The sequence below is a fragment of the Heloderma suspectum genome, chromosome 13 (assembly GCF_057233095.1).
Source record: "Heloderma suspectum isolate Gila_16-S chromosome 13, 16-S_ref, whole genome shotgun sequence".
Taxonomy (NCBI): Eukaryota; Metazoa; Chordata; class Lepidosauria; order Squamata; family Helodermatidae; genus Heloderma; species Heloderma suspectum.
In genome coordinates, this window is record NC_139470.1 from 6,067,549 (window position 1) to 6,084,779 (window position 17,231).

At 44.1% G+C, this 17,231-nt stretch overlaps 2 protein-coding genes across 5 annotated transcripts in view; one reads left to right on the forward strand and one right to left on the reverse strand.

Annotated features, from left to right (window-relative positions):
* Positions 1 to 5,909, forward strand: part of HIP1R (huntingtin interacting protein 1 related) — a 74,588-nt gene extending 68,679 nt beyond the window's left edge. For both annotated transcript variants that reach the window (XM_084820032.1, XM_084820033.1), the window contains exons 30-32: positions 939 to 1,000; positions 2,445 to 2,648; positions 4,384 to 5,909. In XM_084820032.1, coding sequence (XP_084676158.1) covers positions 939 to 1,000; positions 2,445 to 2,648; positions 4,384 to 4,431 — 314 coding nt within the window. In that variant the 3' untranslated portion in view covers positions 4,432 to 5,909. The remainder of the gene's footprint in view (positions 1 to 938; positions 1,001 to 2,444; positions 2,649 to 4,383) is intronic.
* A 620-nt stretch (positions 5,910 to 6,529) lies between these two features.
* The window catches only part of VPS37B (VPS37B subunit of ESCRT-I), a 29,263-nt gene continuing 18,561 nt past the window's right edge, over positions 6,530 to 17,231 (reverse strand). Inside the window, exons 3-6 of one of the 3 annotated variants that reach the window (XR_014785766.1) lie at positions 16,467 to 16,549; positions 12,693 to 13,685; positions 7,705 to 7,866; positions 6,530 to 6,600 (exon numbers count right to left, since the gene is read on the reverse strand). Coding sequence is in view for 1 of the 3 variants with exons in the window: in XM_084820034.1 (XP_084676160.1) it covers positions 13,194 to 13,685; positions 16,467 to 16,549 (575 nt within the window). In the remaining 2 variants the exon portion in view is untranslated. Of the gene's footprint in view, positions 13,686 to 16,466; positions 16,550 to 17,231 lie in introns of all 3 variants that reach the window. The other 2 variants (XR_014785765.1, XM_084820034.1) reach the window with 2 other exon arrangements.

Consider the following 17,231-nt stretch of genomic DNA (forward strand, 5'->3'; position numbering starts at 1 on the left):
AGAGGCAGACTTGAATAGCATCCTTATATTCTTACATATACCTTCTTAAAGTCCTTCTGGCACCTGTACTTCTGTTGGCTGGCTTGCAAAATTATTGTTGAGGAAGGTGTTGTGAGGACATAATAGTATAGCTACTATTTTTAAATTTTATTTTTTATCCCAAGTTCCTCCAAGCTGCTCAGGGGTGTGTACAAACCCCCCCCCCCCATTTATCTTCACAGCAAGCCTGTGAGGTAGGTTAGGCTGAGAGACAGTGGCTGAGTGGCTCAATATGCTTTGTGGCTGAGTTGGGATTTGAACCCGGGGCCCCTCTGATGCTCTAATCACTATGCGCTGCCTCTGTGTTCAGTTGCTAGGTTCTGTTCACTCAGAAAGAAACAGGCAACAACACTATGGCTTTCTGTGCACTCTGTGTCTCTGCCACACTGCAGAAAAAGCATAGAATGCAGCAGTGGGTGCAAAAATTTGGCTTCCTGAGGATCTCTGTTTGTATTTTTAAGGAAAGGCAAGTTTCTATCACTGTATGGCTTGCTCCCACCATGAGTCTTCCAGAGAAATGTGAGCACAACTTCCTTGAACTACCTTAGAGTCTAAAATAGATGTGTTGGCAGCAAATCTATATGTGTAGGCATGCAGAAAGAGGTGGGATGGGGATTATTTATTTTTTTTAATGAAGCAAGAGGAGTGCAGAATGTGCTTATATTCTTCTGTTAGAAATTGCACAGGCACCCAGTCTCCCTTCCTATGTTGCTCAACGTTCTTGCTGAAGCATTCATATTCTGTCCCAGGTGAGGGACAACTATTTGGTGGGAGGCTAGGTTAGGCCAGCAGGGCCTGTTAATTTCTCTTTTAAAAAGAAGAGTGTTCCTTTCCTCTCGCTTCCCCACTCCTGCAGAAAGCATATTCTGTTAATACATTTCTTTTTATTTTCCAATCAGACACCATGGACTTCTCTGGGATGTCTTTGATCAAGCTCAAGAAGGAGGAAATGGAGTCACAGGTACTTGTGGATCTTTGAAATAGGACAGTGGTCGAGAGCGTTCCTGCACAAATGTAGAGTTGTATAAGTCAGTGTTGGGTAATATAATATAGTTCTGGCGAGTGACATCACAGCACCCATTAGAACCAAGTGTCCTGTGAGCAGGAGAGCAAGAAGCCAGAGAAGCATGACTTGTTTTTAAATAGGTTATTTTGAAATCCAAACACATTTTTAATGTTTTTTTTAATGGCATCTTGTCTTTATTGAACTTGTGCAAGTCCCTCTGGAGGCTGTGTTGGCTGAAGTGTGTGTTAAAATGCTTTTTAATGGCCAGTTATTAGTGGAGAAGGTGGGATGCTATTCTGCCACTCCAAGCTACCACCTGCCCACTTGATGATTTACAGCGCTGAGGTCCATTAAGGGCTACTCTTTATTGGGTTCATAAACCCTAATCCCCACCTTTTCCTAAACGCTAGCCCACCTTGACTTCAGCATGTATGGTCATCGGTCACAGATTTTCTCAGCATATGACTGATAACCACACATGATATAGGCTGGGACCACCATGTGACTGATTACATGTGCTGAAGTCAAGGTGGGCTAGCTGTTGGGAAAAGGTGAGGATTGGGTTTGTATAGACCCAACGATGAGCAGTCCTTACTGGACCTAAATGATTGATTGCATTTTTGTCCTGACCTTCAGCCAAAAAGGCTCCCAGAGCGGCTTATGAAGTTAAGAAATGAGACAGTCCTTGACCACAGGCTTACTGTCTAAAAGGCACAACACAAAAGGAAAGGGGACTGGGAGGGAGGAGGAAAAAAGCACATCGGGGCACTAGATTCTTAGTTTCAAAGTTCAGCAGGTCATGGGATTGGATCTAAATGTTATGGAAGGGCTGCTGCTTCCTCTTCTTCTGAAGTCTGCAGCAGTGGCCATTGGTAGCAGGAGGGAGCAGCGCTTTCAGGTGGAGCTATATCTAGGCATGATCAAGAGATTTGCTTATGGCAGTCCAATTGCAGACTAAAAAACAGGACTGGCCCATACCCGAGTAAGCATAGAGAACAGCTGATCAGCAATTTCTCATAATCTAGTAGATGAGGAGGTGGACCAGATGAATTTTAACAGAACGAAGGGCTCTTGCATGATATATTATGTACTTATATAGCGCCATCGATGTGTATGGCCTTTTATGAAGTACAAGGCAACAGGTCCCAGTCCTGAGGAGTTTACAGTCTAAAATTATATAGTAGGGGAGAGTAAACTGGGGAAGAGGGCATTTTATTTCCATTCTACAAATGGGGGCTTGCTGAATAGGATATGGGGACTAAGGGATTGTGCCAAGGGCTTCACAGGAGAGGTGAGATTTGAGGAGGGGTTTAGAGGAAGTGAGGCAGGATGGCATCATGTAGCTTGGGATGGGGAGCCTCTTTGAAAAATGCCGCCCTCAACAGGATATTCTTTGCAGGTGAAGGTTCTGGAGCTGGAGAAGATGCTGGAGAATGAGAGACTCCGTCTTGGTGAGCTGAGAAGGCAGCATTACGGTTTGGCTGGTATCTACGATGACAACTCTGATGGGGGGAAGCCAAGTGTCATACGGAAGCCGCCAGGCATCTTGAAGAAGCCTCCTGTGGCTCAGAAACCAGCCCACCCCCTCAAGCCTGACCATGAGGTATGTGCTTCACCACAGAGCAATGAGTGTGCATGGTTCTTACAGATGGGAAAACTGAGGGGGGTCCCATTCACAGCCATCAGGGCTGGAAATCATTTGTAGCTAGCAAGTCATCTGAATAATTCATTGCCAGGAGAGGCTGAAGTGTGAAGTCATGTCAAGATGACTTGCTCTGGGGAAGCAAATCAAGTGTTTTTCTTTTCTGATTAACAATTTGGATGACCCATTTGCTACGTGAATGATGACAGCCAGGTGGAAGTGGACAGACAGTGAGCAGCTACCTTTAGAGGGACAGTTATGGTCATCCCATCTAAAAAATGATGCTGTAGGACTGGAAAAGGTGCTGATATTATTGCAGTGGATAATTCGAGGTTAGGAGCACCTCCCCACAAGGAAAGGCTGAAATAGTTTGGAAAAATGGTACTGGATGGTGAAATCTGGAATTTCACCCAATGAAATTGAAATTAGCAGAATTAGAATGGATACAGGAAAGTATTTCTTCAAACAATTCATCATTCAGTTTATAGAATTCACTGCCCCAATAGGCAGTGACAAGCCCCTAGCTTAGAAAGCTTTAAAATGGGATTCGATAAAGGGTTAAGTAGCCATTGGCAGGCTATGGAATCCCCCATCTCCAGAGGCAGTGGCTGCATTCAGTGTCACACTAAACACAGGTATTTAGTGGAACCCTCGTAAGAAAATGCCATGCTGGATCAGACCAAGGGTCCATCCCATCCAGCATTCTGTTCACACAGTGGCCAGCCAGCTGCTTAGGGAAGGAATCCCCAACCTTTTTGGACCTGTGGGCACATTTGGGAATTAGATAAACTGCTGTGGGTGCCACCACAAAATGGCTCCCGTGGTGGATGTGGCTAGTCACATAATGGTGGCCTGGCTAGTCAGAAGTGGGCTAAAGAGGTGGTGGTGGAGAGCAATAGCAAAGCTAGAGCCTGGGTGAGAGGAGAAATAACAAGGCAGAGGGGAGAGAAAGAAGACTGCCCTAACATTTACCAAGGTCTTTCTTAAAACAATTTTTTTTAAGGGGGCAGAGAGGGGGGAGCTTCATAGGCACCATGAGGGGGGCTGCGCGTACCACGTTGGGAACCCCTGGCCTAGGGGAAACCCACAAGGAGGACATGAGTGCAATAGCACCCTCTTGCTCATGTTCCCCAGCAACTGGTGTACATAGGCACACTGCCTCTGGTACTGGAGGTAGCATATCACCATCAGGACTAGAAGCCATTGATAGCCTTCTCCTCCATGAAGTTGTCCAATCCCTTTTAAAGCCATCCAAACTAGCAGCCATCACTATGTTGCTAGTCACTATGTTGCTATGTTCTGCAAATTGCAGAAACCCTCTTCAATACAGTGGTCACCAGACGTTTCAGACTACAACTCCCAGCAGGCCTGCCAGCATGACCAGTAATCAAGGATGATGGAGGTTGTAGTCTAAAACACCTGGAGGGCGCCACATTTGGGAAAGAATTGTTTAGGGTGATGTGAATGAACTTCAGGCATGCCTCTGCCTCCTATGGAAACAAGGGAACAGAAGCTCCTGTTTCTATTTCTGCTTAACTGTGGCTTGTTATATCATTCAGATGGACAAACGGTAGTTAATGTTAAGTATGGTTTGTCTGTAACAAGCTGCAGTTGAACAAAAATGGAAGCTAAATTATGTTTTATTTAGGTGGGCGAAAGCCATAGTAACTATGTATTTACCTCCACTTTTTTATAGGCAGTACAGGAAGACAATGTTTACCAGGCCCACGTTGTGAACTTCTAAGATGTGGCTGGCAATTCGCTGAGCACAAAAGGAAGAAAACAGCGACTGGAGAGAGGAGCTGTGAGATTAAAATTTGACCTCACTTGACATTTCCTGCTACCCCGAGGGATTCAGGCCTGTTGCCTGCTGGTTTTCTGCTGTTAAGATGCAACATAGATTTCTGGTGGAGGGCTAAGACTTCGTAGGCACCCACTTGCCTCTCCAAGCGAGGGGGGCACTCAGGAAGCCCCCTGAAATATAGACATTCCGACACCATTTTTAAAGAAGTCTGTGTTTTAAACAGATACTGACTGGATAAATCCCAGGTTGCCTTGTACCTGGCATTGCCTTTATTCTCAAACTTCTCCTGCCCTGCCCAAATAAGGAACAAAGGCTCCCTTGAATTGTACACCTTTGCCTAACCCCGAATACTAGAACAGATCTGCTTCCTTAAAAGCAGTGGTAGGTTGCCAGTTACCTATGAGAAGATGGAAAATCCTAAATGGAAAGGGGTGGGCTAAGGGATAAACCTCACCTTGCTGACATCAGTTATTTATAAGCAATAGGAATCGAGGGGAGGGGAGGGGGTTGAGTAAATGTTGGTGTATCTATTACTGTACTGGAGAAATCTTTTTAAAGAAATGTGAAATTTGTTTTTTGTTTTTTTAAGTAGGCTGTTTGGATTCTCTTTGTAGTGTTTATGCTGCAGGCAGAAAAAGGTAATCTCTCCTGGGATAAAAACTCTCAAAGGAAAAGATCTTTTAGACTGTCAGTTTTATGTATGTGTTAAAAAAAGGAACAGGATTTATACACTGAAAAAAGCTATACTGGTTTTTAAAAGCTTTCAAATCCCAATTTAGGAGTAAAATGCAGAAGACAGCCACCCAAGTCATTTCAGGATTATTGCTGAAATAGTTATAACACCATATGTTTAATTCTGGGAATGTTAGCAACTTAGAGGAAAGGGAATAGGGATGGGAACTCTTCTTAAGAACCAAACCCTATGACTTAAGAGGACAATTTAGCTTATTAAATTGATTATCTGAAACATTGCTCAGTGTTTCATTTTGTTGACTTCCTGACATTGTCTAGATCACAATTTCTTACAGCTAACAGGTGCCACCTGTTGGAAACTATGCCAAAGTAGAAGGAAGCAATGGAAAGTAATACAGGTAGCTTCAAGAGGTGGGCCCCTAACAGAGCAGGCCAGCGTTCTACAGACTAGTTTCCTTCCTGCTGGAATTGAATCAAGGCCATCATCTTTGCTCCACCTATACATGCAACTAATAGGAGATGTTAATGTCACAAAATAAGCACCCTCTCCCCTTTTTATGTTTCTGTTGTTCAAGCTACCAGTAAAACTCTAAGGAAACATCAAGCAAAAATAGCTAAAAGCCTGTCTTAATCTACGTATTTGTTGTACTTTGAATAGCAAGGAAGTGATTTCTGGTGCTCTTGCACATAGGCAATAAAACTTGTCAAGTGATGTGCAGGAGACCAAAATTGCTGTGTATTGTTTAACAAAACAAAGGAACAGGTTACTTAGGGAATTGTTAGCCTTGATATTTAAGCATACAGGTTTGCATCTCTTCCAGAAAGTCAAAACAACCTAAAAATAGCACAGCCCTGTTACCTTGCAGTTTCAAGTTCACAGGCATTTACGTTTTTGATGCTTGAATGGGTGGATAGTTTGGGAGAACGAGTAATTTTACTTGCCCTGCAGCACCACCCTTCTGTCTCTCATTCAATAGAACTGATAGGCAACACAGGCCCCCCAGGGAAGGGGGTGGCCCCCACTGGATTCCTGCCACCCCACAACCAGATTCTCTTAGATTCCCCTGGCAAACAAGGTGCGCGGCCCTTCCAGCAGCAGGTTGAGGGCTGTGCTGGGATCACAGAGGGCCAATGCACCCCCCCCCCAAGTTGCCAACCCCTGCAATAAAAGAATGTCATTTTTTCTAGTCTTGACCAGAAAGTCAAGGGGGAGAAAGCAGAGGAGCAAAATGGCACTCTGCTCTTGCCTAGGAGTGTTTAATTCCAGCACACAACGTAGAAGTTGAAAAGGTAAAGGTCAACACACGCTTCATGCATACATAAGAAGTTATAGTGACAAACATTTGTACAAAGTCTAGGTTTTTTTTAATGAGCAATCACTGCAATCCTGAAGTCACTGTATAAAAACAGCCAGTTCTATAAGGAAAGAGAACAACTTTTAACTCAGAAGTGTTTTTTAAAACCACATTCTCATCAGTTGTACAAAGGAAGCTTTTACAATTGCGTTACATTAGAAACAGTCCTACTTCCAGAAGCAAGAGAGATTTTGCTAGAGGCTTAGCTAAAGTTTCTCTGTATCCAGCAGCAACTTTGAGGTTAAAATTGGCTCACTCTGGCCTGAAGTGTCAAGTAACTTGAGACATGAACAGCAGGATTAATGCACCAGAATACTGTCCTACTACAAAGGATTATGGAATTGCCCTCACCTGGCACATTCTTTCTATTTGATTTGAATCAACACAGCTAACTTTCCTTAATAGAACTGAAGCTACCTACTCCATACTTGAACACAGTTCCTCTTGCACACTACAGCCCACAGGGAAAGTCACACAAAAAAACTTTCCTGCCCATCTACTGGCAATGGATGAATTAAGTTAATGATTGCAAAATCCACTCACGCTTTTCCCTATAATATATACAAATCAAGAAATAGGCTAGGGCTAATGTGAAGAAAGTATACTGTGAAATTCCACATTATCACTGACTTCCTTTTATACTCTTACAGAAAGGGCAATTAAGACAGTTGCATTTTTTAAAAGTGGCTATTTATTTCCCTCCCAGTTAATCCTGTTAAGGGAACATGGCTTCCTTCACCTGAAAGAAGTGTGCATGGATTTCTTTTAAGGGCTTTTTTAAACACCACAAGTTGCACAGTACAGGTATAAAGAATAAAAACATCTGCAAACTTTCATATAAAAAGTCAGCAAATAACATCCCAAACTGAACACTAAAAGTTAAACTCTGTATTCTAACACCATTTCAACTTCTCTCTGTGAGCTCTATGACTGGTTTTGTTAAGTTAAAGAAACCAGTTGTTTTCAGTTAGTGTTTGCTATCTGTTTGCCACATGAGATCATAATGCATGTTAAAGTGACTAGGGACAAGGTTATAACTACACTGCTCCTAGTCTAGTTCTACTGGTGGGAGTCAGCCTCTGGTTCTACTGTTCAGGAGGTGACCTACAGACCAGTCAGTCTCTCCCCCGCAGGCTTCTGCCTCCCAACTCAACATATCACTCACCTTTGTCTGTTGGTTGCTGGTGGCCAAGCCCCACATGAAACTTTTCCTTCTGATGTACATACGCAGAGTAGAAGGAATCAGGGAAGGCAAACAGCAGGTTCATGAGGTGATGGTGGGGAAGCAATCCATCTATTTGCAGCAGACTCCAGTATGATTCCACCGCTGAGTCAGAAAGAAAGGTCAACAGCATGTGCTCTACTGGTAGCCAAGTAGGGGGCGTTGTGTTCACAGGACCTCCACAATCAGCTTGGGTTCAATTCAACCCTCCCCCCATCAACTGTGGTAGGCATTCATTTTGCTTCAGTACTTTCTGTGCTTACACTCATATGCACTGTATAAAGTTTTGGTTTCCAAAAAGCATGAGCTGAGGTGACCACATCCCCCCGCCCTCTAAAATTAAAGCAGATACAAAACCATTGTAAGAATTTCTAGCACAACCACTAACTGCATTTTCTATCATTACCAGTCTGAGTTCAATTACATTTATCAAGCATTCCACCATAGTGCCAGTAATTGGCACCCCCAGGCCACAACTGCAATCCCCCCACCCCCTGGATGGCTGTTGCTTGGCCCCTTCCTTAATTGCCGCATGAAAGGCAAGCAGCAACAGGTCTTCCAGAAGACTCGATCTCATCTTGCTCACAGGAAGAGCATGCTGGGCTACCGCTTGCCCACCATTCCCTTGACAACAGCCTTGTAGCGAAAACAGTGGCTTACCACAGATCTACATTTCTCACTGCTAGCTAGCAAGCAAAGAAACAGATACTGCCTTAAGTTTAATTTCAAATCCTCCAACATAAAGAGGAGCCCTTAGAAGCAGACAATTGAATAGCGCTGAATTGAAAGATACGCAGTTATCTTCTCTGAGCAAGTCACAAGCAGTGATCCTAAGGCACACATCAGCCGCTTTGTCCACCATGATGCATTGCTCCAGGCAGAAAAACTGTCCATTTCAGCTGGTTGTAGTGTGGTTCTCTTCTCGCATGAGGTATCCCTGAACAATTCAGCAATTGGAAAAGTTTTTAATTTAAAGACATTTTTCAAAGAATTAGTATCACAAATTTGGGGGCTATTTCTTGATAGAAACAGGCAGGCGATCTCAGTCACAAAACACTTCAGAAAGTAAAAATATGCAAAGCGCAGTTCACCAGTGGGCTTATGACTTGCCCTTATATGCTTCAGATGCTCTTTTAGCACAGGATATGAACTAGTAATTGACAAGTGAAATTTCAGCCTAAGGCTACACCTACACTACAAACTTGAGTAGTTTTAAACCCAGTTAGCCCCAGAGAATTTGTGAGGATACTGAGAGCTATGCCCATCCCTTCCAAAACAACTCCCAAAGACCCTTACAGAGACGCGGTAGCAACAACCATCTCCTTTGCACTGTAGAGATGCCCCAATGTTTGCTGCACACGGTATACAAAAGTCTTGAGAAGTTACTGTAACAGGCTCAGGCAATCTCTCTGCCTCGATTTGGGAAACATCTGACTGATGTTCTCCATCTGAATGCGTAATGCTTGGCAGGGGGAGAGGAGAGCCCACAACCAACATTACGAGGAGAGCAACTTTCTTTTGTTAAATGAAAAAGGGTGATTTTGAAGAGGCAGGAAGCCATGACTGGCACCCATGTTGCTTTTAATTTGGGGAAGCAGTGAAAGACAGCGAGGTTTGCCTGCCACTTAGGGATTTGAAGATGAGCTCTGAACTAGCAGTAAAGAGATGGGGTATGTTAGCACCAGTGCTTCCATTCTGGTCTTTGGAAAGATGGGAAGACTCCTTGCCAGGCTGCATGACTAATGCAGTTGGCGCCACAGGTCACCTGTGACTGAGTTTCCAGAAGAGTCTTTACAATGTGTGAGGCTCTCACAAGCCACCCTCCCATCCCAAAGGCATTTTAGTGACTCACCTGAACACACACACACCCCTGGTTGAGAGACAAACCAGTTACCCAAAAGCTGTTCCTGAAGCTTCAATTTACAGTTCAGTCTGCGGGCAAGTCATGTGTCTTACTCATTCAGCTATCTACAGCTTTTTGGACATGGGAGGGACTCACAGGAGTCATTCCTGTGCCTTTGTGTAGTCATGCGAGCAGCATCCTTTGCAAGAACAATTAGGAACAGCAGATCACTGTCCAAATTCTTGAAACCACTTCACCAAGCCATGACCTCTGAAAGTTCACTCCACACATACAACTAGCAACACGGAAAACCAAAAGGACAAAGCTTTCAGTTCATGATGCCAGAATCAAAATAGAAACAGTGCTGAGCAAGCACTAGTACAACTTTATCAGTTTTTTTTTTTAAAGAGAAAAATCATCTGCCATCCATGGAGCACTGAAATATCTTAGGCTTGACTAGGGAAAACAGACCTCTAGAGATCATTTCTCCTGTGTCTAGCTAGGTTCTCACACTTGCCCAATGAGAGTCAGTTCACACACTAGGATCCAACTGATCTGGAGATGTTGGTCTTGGCAAGAGTTAACGTCAGAATCTCGTATCCAGATGGGAGGATATCTTGTTCCGAGAAAAATGTGATTGGCCTCGTAAAGAGGAAAATGGCAGTTCACAGACGGCACAAACACACATTGAACCTGATTTGTGACAGAGGAGTAATTTCCAAGTTTTCACCTTTCAACAAGATTATGGCTTCAGGAAAGAGTCCTCCAGGCTGCAGTGGCTTGTATTTTAAAGCTCTTAAGTTATCCTTTTAATTTATCAAAAGGGGCAAAGACCAGAATGACATAAGTATGACACAGTATAAATTCCTCAGGGCTGAGTTAAGTCACAGAACTAGAAGAAACTAGATCCTGTCATCATGAGAAGGGTATCAGTTACAGTCTGGTAGGAAGTAGTGAAGAAAGGAGTGGTAAAAGAAATCAGGAGAGTATATGTGAAGTTCTGTATTGGCCAGGGTTGTTTTTAAAGATGTTAGAAGACATACTGCGTTAGCAGCAGATTCGCTGACAACTTCCTCAGCAAAACATTAAGGCAGGCCGATAACTGATGCACTGCTTCAACAGCTTCACACTTCCATATTTGCATGCTGTGAGAAATACATACCTTCTTAAAACCTTATAAATATTTTGCAAGAATGCGGCTGACCTATTTCTCCCTCCACTTTATGAACAGTGTGGCTACATGGATTTAAGGAAGCTGCCTGTTGATATCAACTACGTTTTACTTCCACCATTTCCTTCACATTCAAGATGTACTACAAGTTCCTTCCTCCACCATGTTTTAAGAGATGCCCCTGAATGGAATAGTGCTGCAAATTAGTTTGACAGATGCTTCCCTGCCACAAATTAGGGAAGCAGTCCTTTGCAGATCAGCTTTCCCATTTAACACTTAAGACACATTCAAGCATGGATACACAACTTCTTAAATTTGGAGTTAAGTATGTGTAGCTGAAACATTACTTTCTTGCTACTTCTACCAACACATATGCTTTTTCAACTATGCGAGTCTTGCTCATCCATTTTGGTGGAGTTCATGGCTAGGAATTCCCAGGACTATTTTCCTAGCCAGGCTAAGAGGAGAAAACAAAAAAGAGTGCTTCTTTACAAATCATACTCATTAGCTCAGAAAGTGCAGGATAAGAATTCCACACTGCTGTCATTTAAGTGACAAGGTAAAAAAGCAGTTAAATCTTACTTAAAACATCAGTGATCCTACTGCCTTTAAGAATACCTGGTCTTTTGGAAGGGCATATCTTGCTAGCCTCCAGAATGCTTTCAATGCAACACAGCCCAAACACAACATCTTACTCCACTTAAATGCAACACTGCTAAAGGAAGAGGCCAACATTTAAAGAGTTATATTACAGCCACCAGTTTGAAAGCCACGCTAATTCCAGTTGCTTTAAGATGATTCAATCAACAGCATACAGCGCAGGGGTGGGGAACAGGTTTTAGGTGGAGAGCAAAACTGCACCTCCCACAGGGCCTTCGCAGGCTGGATGTTGTCAGTGGGCATGGCTCAGACTCACGGACATCCTCGCTCGACCCATTTTGCCTCTCAGCATGGAGAAAGGGGACAGCCAGCTGTCCTCATGGAAGTGTTGCACACCATGAAAATGGATGGAGCTGGCGTTGGGAGAGAAGCCGCTATTCTCAGAGCCGGGCTTCATGCGGCATGCGTTGTCCCTGTAGGGATGGGGCACAGTGGACAGCCCAGCTCAGCCGATGTCATCGACCCCTGGCCAAAGGGTATTACTAGGTGATCGTCTTAGCTACTGAAGACAGAAAGCAGCAGTATTTCTATTGCATTTCACTTCAGCACATTTATAGCCTTGTATAAACTGAGCTACCCCTGCAAGATACTGTGATGAAAGACTTAGGCACAAATGAAAAGAAAAAAATTGGGGTTATGGGGAGGGGGAGCTTCAGCTTAGCACCAGGAAGAGTTGTGAATATAAGCTGAAGGAACTAACTGGCAAAATTAGAGACACACCACAGGCTAAGCCAGGACACACAGATGGAACCTGCTCAGACGCATAAATATATCACAAGCCAAGACTTTTAGAAGAGTCTCTATCCTTCATGCTGCGGTGGGGGAATTTGGGAGAGAGAAGAGAGGCATAATCCACGCTATAGCCACAAGAAACAAGAGATCTAAAAAACGTTCATATAAAAAGAATGAATAAGAAGAGAGTGTCAGGAGACAGAACAGAAAAGTTGCAGGAAAGTCCTCCAGTGGCATGGATTATGTATTTCTAGTCGGCCATGAAGAGCAGGGAATACATTTCCATTCACTACTTATTTTTGAAATCCTGAGGCTTTCTAGGGGTCATCATTTTTAGAAGAGTTTGATTTCTCCCTCCCCCAACACACACACTTTAAAAAGGCAATTCAGGGACCCGCTTACGCTGGCAGCTACTCACTGAAATGAATGTGATTACATCAGCAAGGGAAGCAACTTGTCCCCACATCAGGTGCTAACACCATGGTTAAGCTAAAACTACAAAATTTTTAAACAGAGGTTGTGTACCATAAGCACAGCAACAGAGTCCCTCATGAATGCCAGCTGGCTCCATTTCTTTGTGGTTTCATAGTCCAAATGCATGTGCAACAGTTGCCAAGTAACAGAAGGGGAGTGCTTTTGTAGAACTTGTTTGCAATTCTCCATGCCCAAATCAAGTAGCAAAAGGAAACAAGATCCCCTGGGAAGTGGCAGGCATTGGCTGAAATCTCCTCTTAAATGCTAGGCAAGTCCCTATTTCTAATAGAAACATTTCTCGAAATTTACAATTCAACAGCCTCACCGCCGTTCTAAAGAGAGTTTATGGAGATGTTGATTTCTTTTAAAAAGAAAAGAAAACAAAACTGTAGTGACATTTGCAGGATACAGTGATGCACTGGTTTTGAGCCTTAATTTCTTGTACTCTTATGCACAAAGCACTGGAGTTTTGCAACGGCTTGGGTTGTTTCTGGGAGTTGAGGAGGTAAAAGGTCAGCACCAATATACAAAAGTTAGGACATGATGATATCTTCAATGTAGAATAAAGCCAGGGTTTGGTGGGAGGCGAGGCGGTGGTCTTTGGGGCAGCGCGGGTGGGTACTGCGATGCAAACTGAGTTGGGTATCCTGGTGGCATTTGACTGGTAGACGGAATTCCTGTTCGCGGAGGAAGCGGAGGGTACGGAACGCTTGAATAGGGGAGGGCTGGTCCTGCGTTCATTGCTGCTGTAAATGGAGTAGGGAAGCGTCCTGGTGGGACTGCTGATGTTAGAGGTGGTGGTGGAGGGTTACGACGAGGCATGACAGAAGGAGGGGTATTCGCCTCTGATGTCTGATGTGCTGGCGGCATTTCAGTAGCTCTTGGCTGAGGCGGCACTGGGGGCACTCCTGGTCCCTTCAGCACCATCTCTTGGAGTTTTTCTATTTTTACACGCCGCAAGTGAGCCAGTTTCCTTTGGTTCTGATATTCATCAATGAAGGTGTCCAATGGAATTTCACCATCCAGAAACTTCTCAGCCATGTTCTGTCAAAATAGTGAATGCATTGTTAGGGTTTATACTTCCAGAATGTGTCCCTTCCTATCTTAACATCAGGATCTATCTACCCCTTTGTCTCTTGCTGCCAGAAGTAAGACAAAATGCACTTGGGGAGAACTGCAGCAGCACAGCCAATGACTTGTCTTGCCAAAGCTGGATCCTATACTTGGGAAACCAGGATAGCGCTCAGTATGGCCTATGACAGCCTTCCCAAGCTGGTGCCCTTCAAATGCTTGGACTACAATTCCCAGAATTCCTGACCATTAGCCACGCTGGTTGGGGCTGATGGGAGGTGAAGTACAATAATCTGGAGGGCACCAGGCTGGGGAAGGCTGGCCTACAATAACTGGCCACAGTGTTCCAAGGTCCCATTACTGGAGATCCTATAACTGGGGATACTAGGAATGGAGGGTATCTATTGCATTCAAAGCATGCTGCTCTACCACTAACCTGAGCACCAATCCATCATTACAATGGCTGTGGGCCCTGGAACACGGAACTGGCCTTTTCTAAAACATTTCAAGCAGCTTTCCCCAAATGGTGCCCTCCAGATGTTTTGGCCTTCAACTCCCATCAGCCCCAGCAAACATGGCCAACAGTCAGGGATATTGAGAGTTGTAGTCCAAAGAGTCTGGAGGGCACCAAATTGGTAAAACCTGGTTTAAATGGTGTGTCACCAGCTCTTTTCTAGTGCACAGTGTACATATGCATCAAAGCTGCATCATAAAACCTAGAATTACTTCTCTGTCTCTCTCTGTAGCAGGGTTAGGTTGATGTTTCCCTGTCTGCTAGAGACAGGAATGTACTGTGTCATAATTTTCCAAATAGCCAGCCAAGCTATTCATAGGCCATGGGCTAACTGGGGAAGTATTAAACAGGGTATTCCACAGGCAGCCACCAACTTCAAAGTAAGTAGAAAGTTAAGGCTTTTAGGCCGTTTACCTTGACAAATGGATGCTTTAAGTAAATTGCGTTAACACAGAGGATGGACAAAAAGTTGGGGATATGCTACGCAGCTCTTCCCCACTCCAAACTGGGAACCTGAAACAAACTGCTGGTAGGCTGAATGCTCTGAAGGCATGTACTTGGTGGGAAATAGCTCCCCCAGGGGAGAGCTAGAAGAGTGGGGATGGACAGCAGTCATCAGGGAGACTGGAGGGTAGAGGCTTGATGGGGAATTTTATGTTCTACAATTTGGAATCTAAGTTGTAAGCTGCTCCCCAGGGTATGGGGTTAGGGAGAACCACAAATCTAAGTTAATGTGCATATATTTCTTCTATGCAGTTTTATTTTGCTGCCAGGATTAAAGCTCACACACAGACCCCTCTCTCCCTCTTTTCCTCTCCGGCCCTCACTTTTCACTTTAGGGGATTTTCTTCCTCACAGAAGCAACTATCGTTTTTTCTGTACATTAAGATTAAGGATTTTGAGGGATTTCAAATCTTGGAAATGGCCTGAGGTTGAGGAGGACGAGGACGCTGGCCCCTGCCCCTTGCCTCGCCCACTTCCTCTCCAATCTGAATCTTCAGACGTCGTCCGTATGTTTGTAACCATGACTAACGCAGGCCCTTTTTTGTTTGCAATGGAAGATTCTCAGGATGATTTACTTACAGTTTTTTCACACCGCCTTTCTGCCAAGAGCATGGAATTCAAGATGACTTACATAATTGTTTTATGCACACCACATGCATGGCTTTGAATATATGCAGCTAACACTTCCTTTGCACAATGTGGTAGATACAGCCAACAGACAATCTGCCTGCATTCAGAAGTGTAATGCCCAAAGAATTTGTTCATTTACAACCCCCAGCAGCTGAAGTGAAAAGTCCACTGAGCCCCACATGCATGGAGAGTGAACTATGTGCCAGTGAACCAGCCTCTAAAGATAACCCAAGAAGAGGAAGCACACAGCCTAAAGCAGGGAGCTGTTGTCTGATGTGGGGGGGGGGGGTGACCTCTTGAGCTACATAAGACCACCAGCTGCTGCATCTGGTGGAGAACCGTGTAAGGGAGGGGAAAATATCTTCTAGCAGACTTCATACTTGCCAGCATTGCCAGGAGCACCATTTCCAAAACTTGTGCATTCTGACAAACTCCTCTTTCTCAATCCCAGCATAGCAACTCCAAGTAATCAGGCCTAGCCTGGAATGTCATGCCACTTCCCCTGCCTAAATCTTAGGGGAGTATTGCCACAAGTCCAATTCTCTCAGCCAAACCAAATCCTGGATTCAGCAGGATTCTGGGAAAACCCCATGATATGGAGATAGACACCTTTCTATACTTCCCAAGAACAGCCATTGCTCAAGCAGTCCTGTGATAACAGGCATGTGGAGGGAAGTCAGGTAAGATTTTGTGGGCCAATAATTAATTTTGGATCCAAAAAAGGGTGTGTGTATTGTAGGCTAATAGAACTGATGTAGTTATTCGTTTATTTATTTAAAATATTTCTTGGACAACTTTCAGGGCAGAAGCCCTCCCAAGGCAGCTCACAGCAATAAAATACATAAAAACAGTTCAAATATTAAAAGTGATAAAAATAGAAACAATAAAAGCCAACAATAAAACAACAATGTTAGCAGCAGTAACAGCAACAGCAGTCGGATATTGTAGGCAAGTACAGAACAGTTGTACTTATCTACAAGCCCTTGTTTCAGTAGAAGTGCTGAGCCTTGCAAGACTGCAGAGAGAAGCCAGATGCAAGAGTTCCTTCAGTGCCACAGGTGGGAGCCCATCAAGGCAATTCGGTTTTGTAGGCTCATACTACTTACCTCAGTGTCTTCTTCAATTTTAGCCCCTTCTGTCTGAAGCAATGCTAGGAGAGTCTCCAGAGAAGCGTTGCTGGATTGTCTATCTGTAAATGAAACAAAAGGACCCAAAGCCATGAATCCAAGCAGAGACTAATTAAAAGATTTAAAAAAACAACTGTGCAATGCACACCAAGTTAACCTGACCTCAGTGCTTAAACTGCACTGAATATCTGCTAAGTGAATAAATGTTCCAAATCACTTTCTTTTCGACTGGCTGCTGTGACAGATCACTGGCGGGACCCTTAAGCAAGACTTTTTAGATCCCCTTCCACCTCTCCAACACCATCTTCATGAAACCACCACTCTTCTACCGAGCACTTCCGCTACAGCCCCCTCAAGTTCTCCATGCTCTTCTCAGACCTCCCATCTCTTCTTTTCCAGTGAAACGTCTCCCATTTTCTGCCTCTCCAAGCAAGCACCATCCCAACTGTTTGTTTTGTTTGGTATACAGCTTTCAGGACTGGAAAAACCTAAGCAGTAAATGCTCACAGGATGGGTGTGGCCCCAACTATAATTAGCTTGCACACCTATCTTGTGCACATTCACTTGGAAAGCTGCTTTTATTCCTCAATTGTGCTTGGGTTACCAGCCTGAACTGGAAACATTTTGCAATAGCTCACTTAGTGAGCTAAGTTAGTGTCTAGTGTCTTACTAGTTAGTGTAATGCAGTGCAGTGAAGGAACTGAGTCGTAAAGCAGGAAGTCCTGATTCAAATCTCACTTCAGC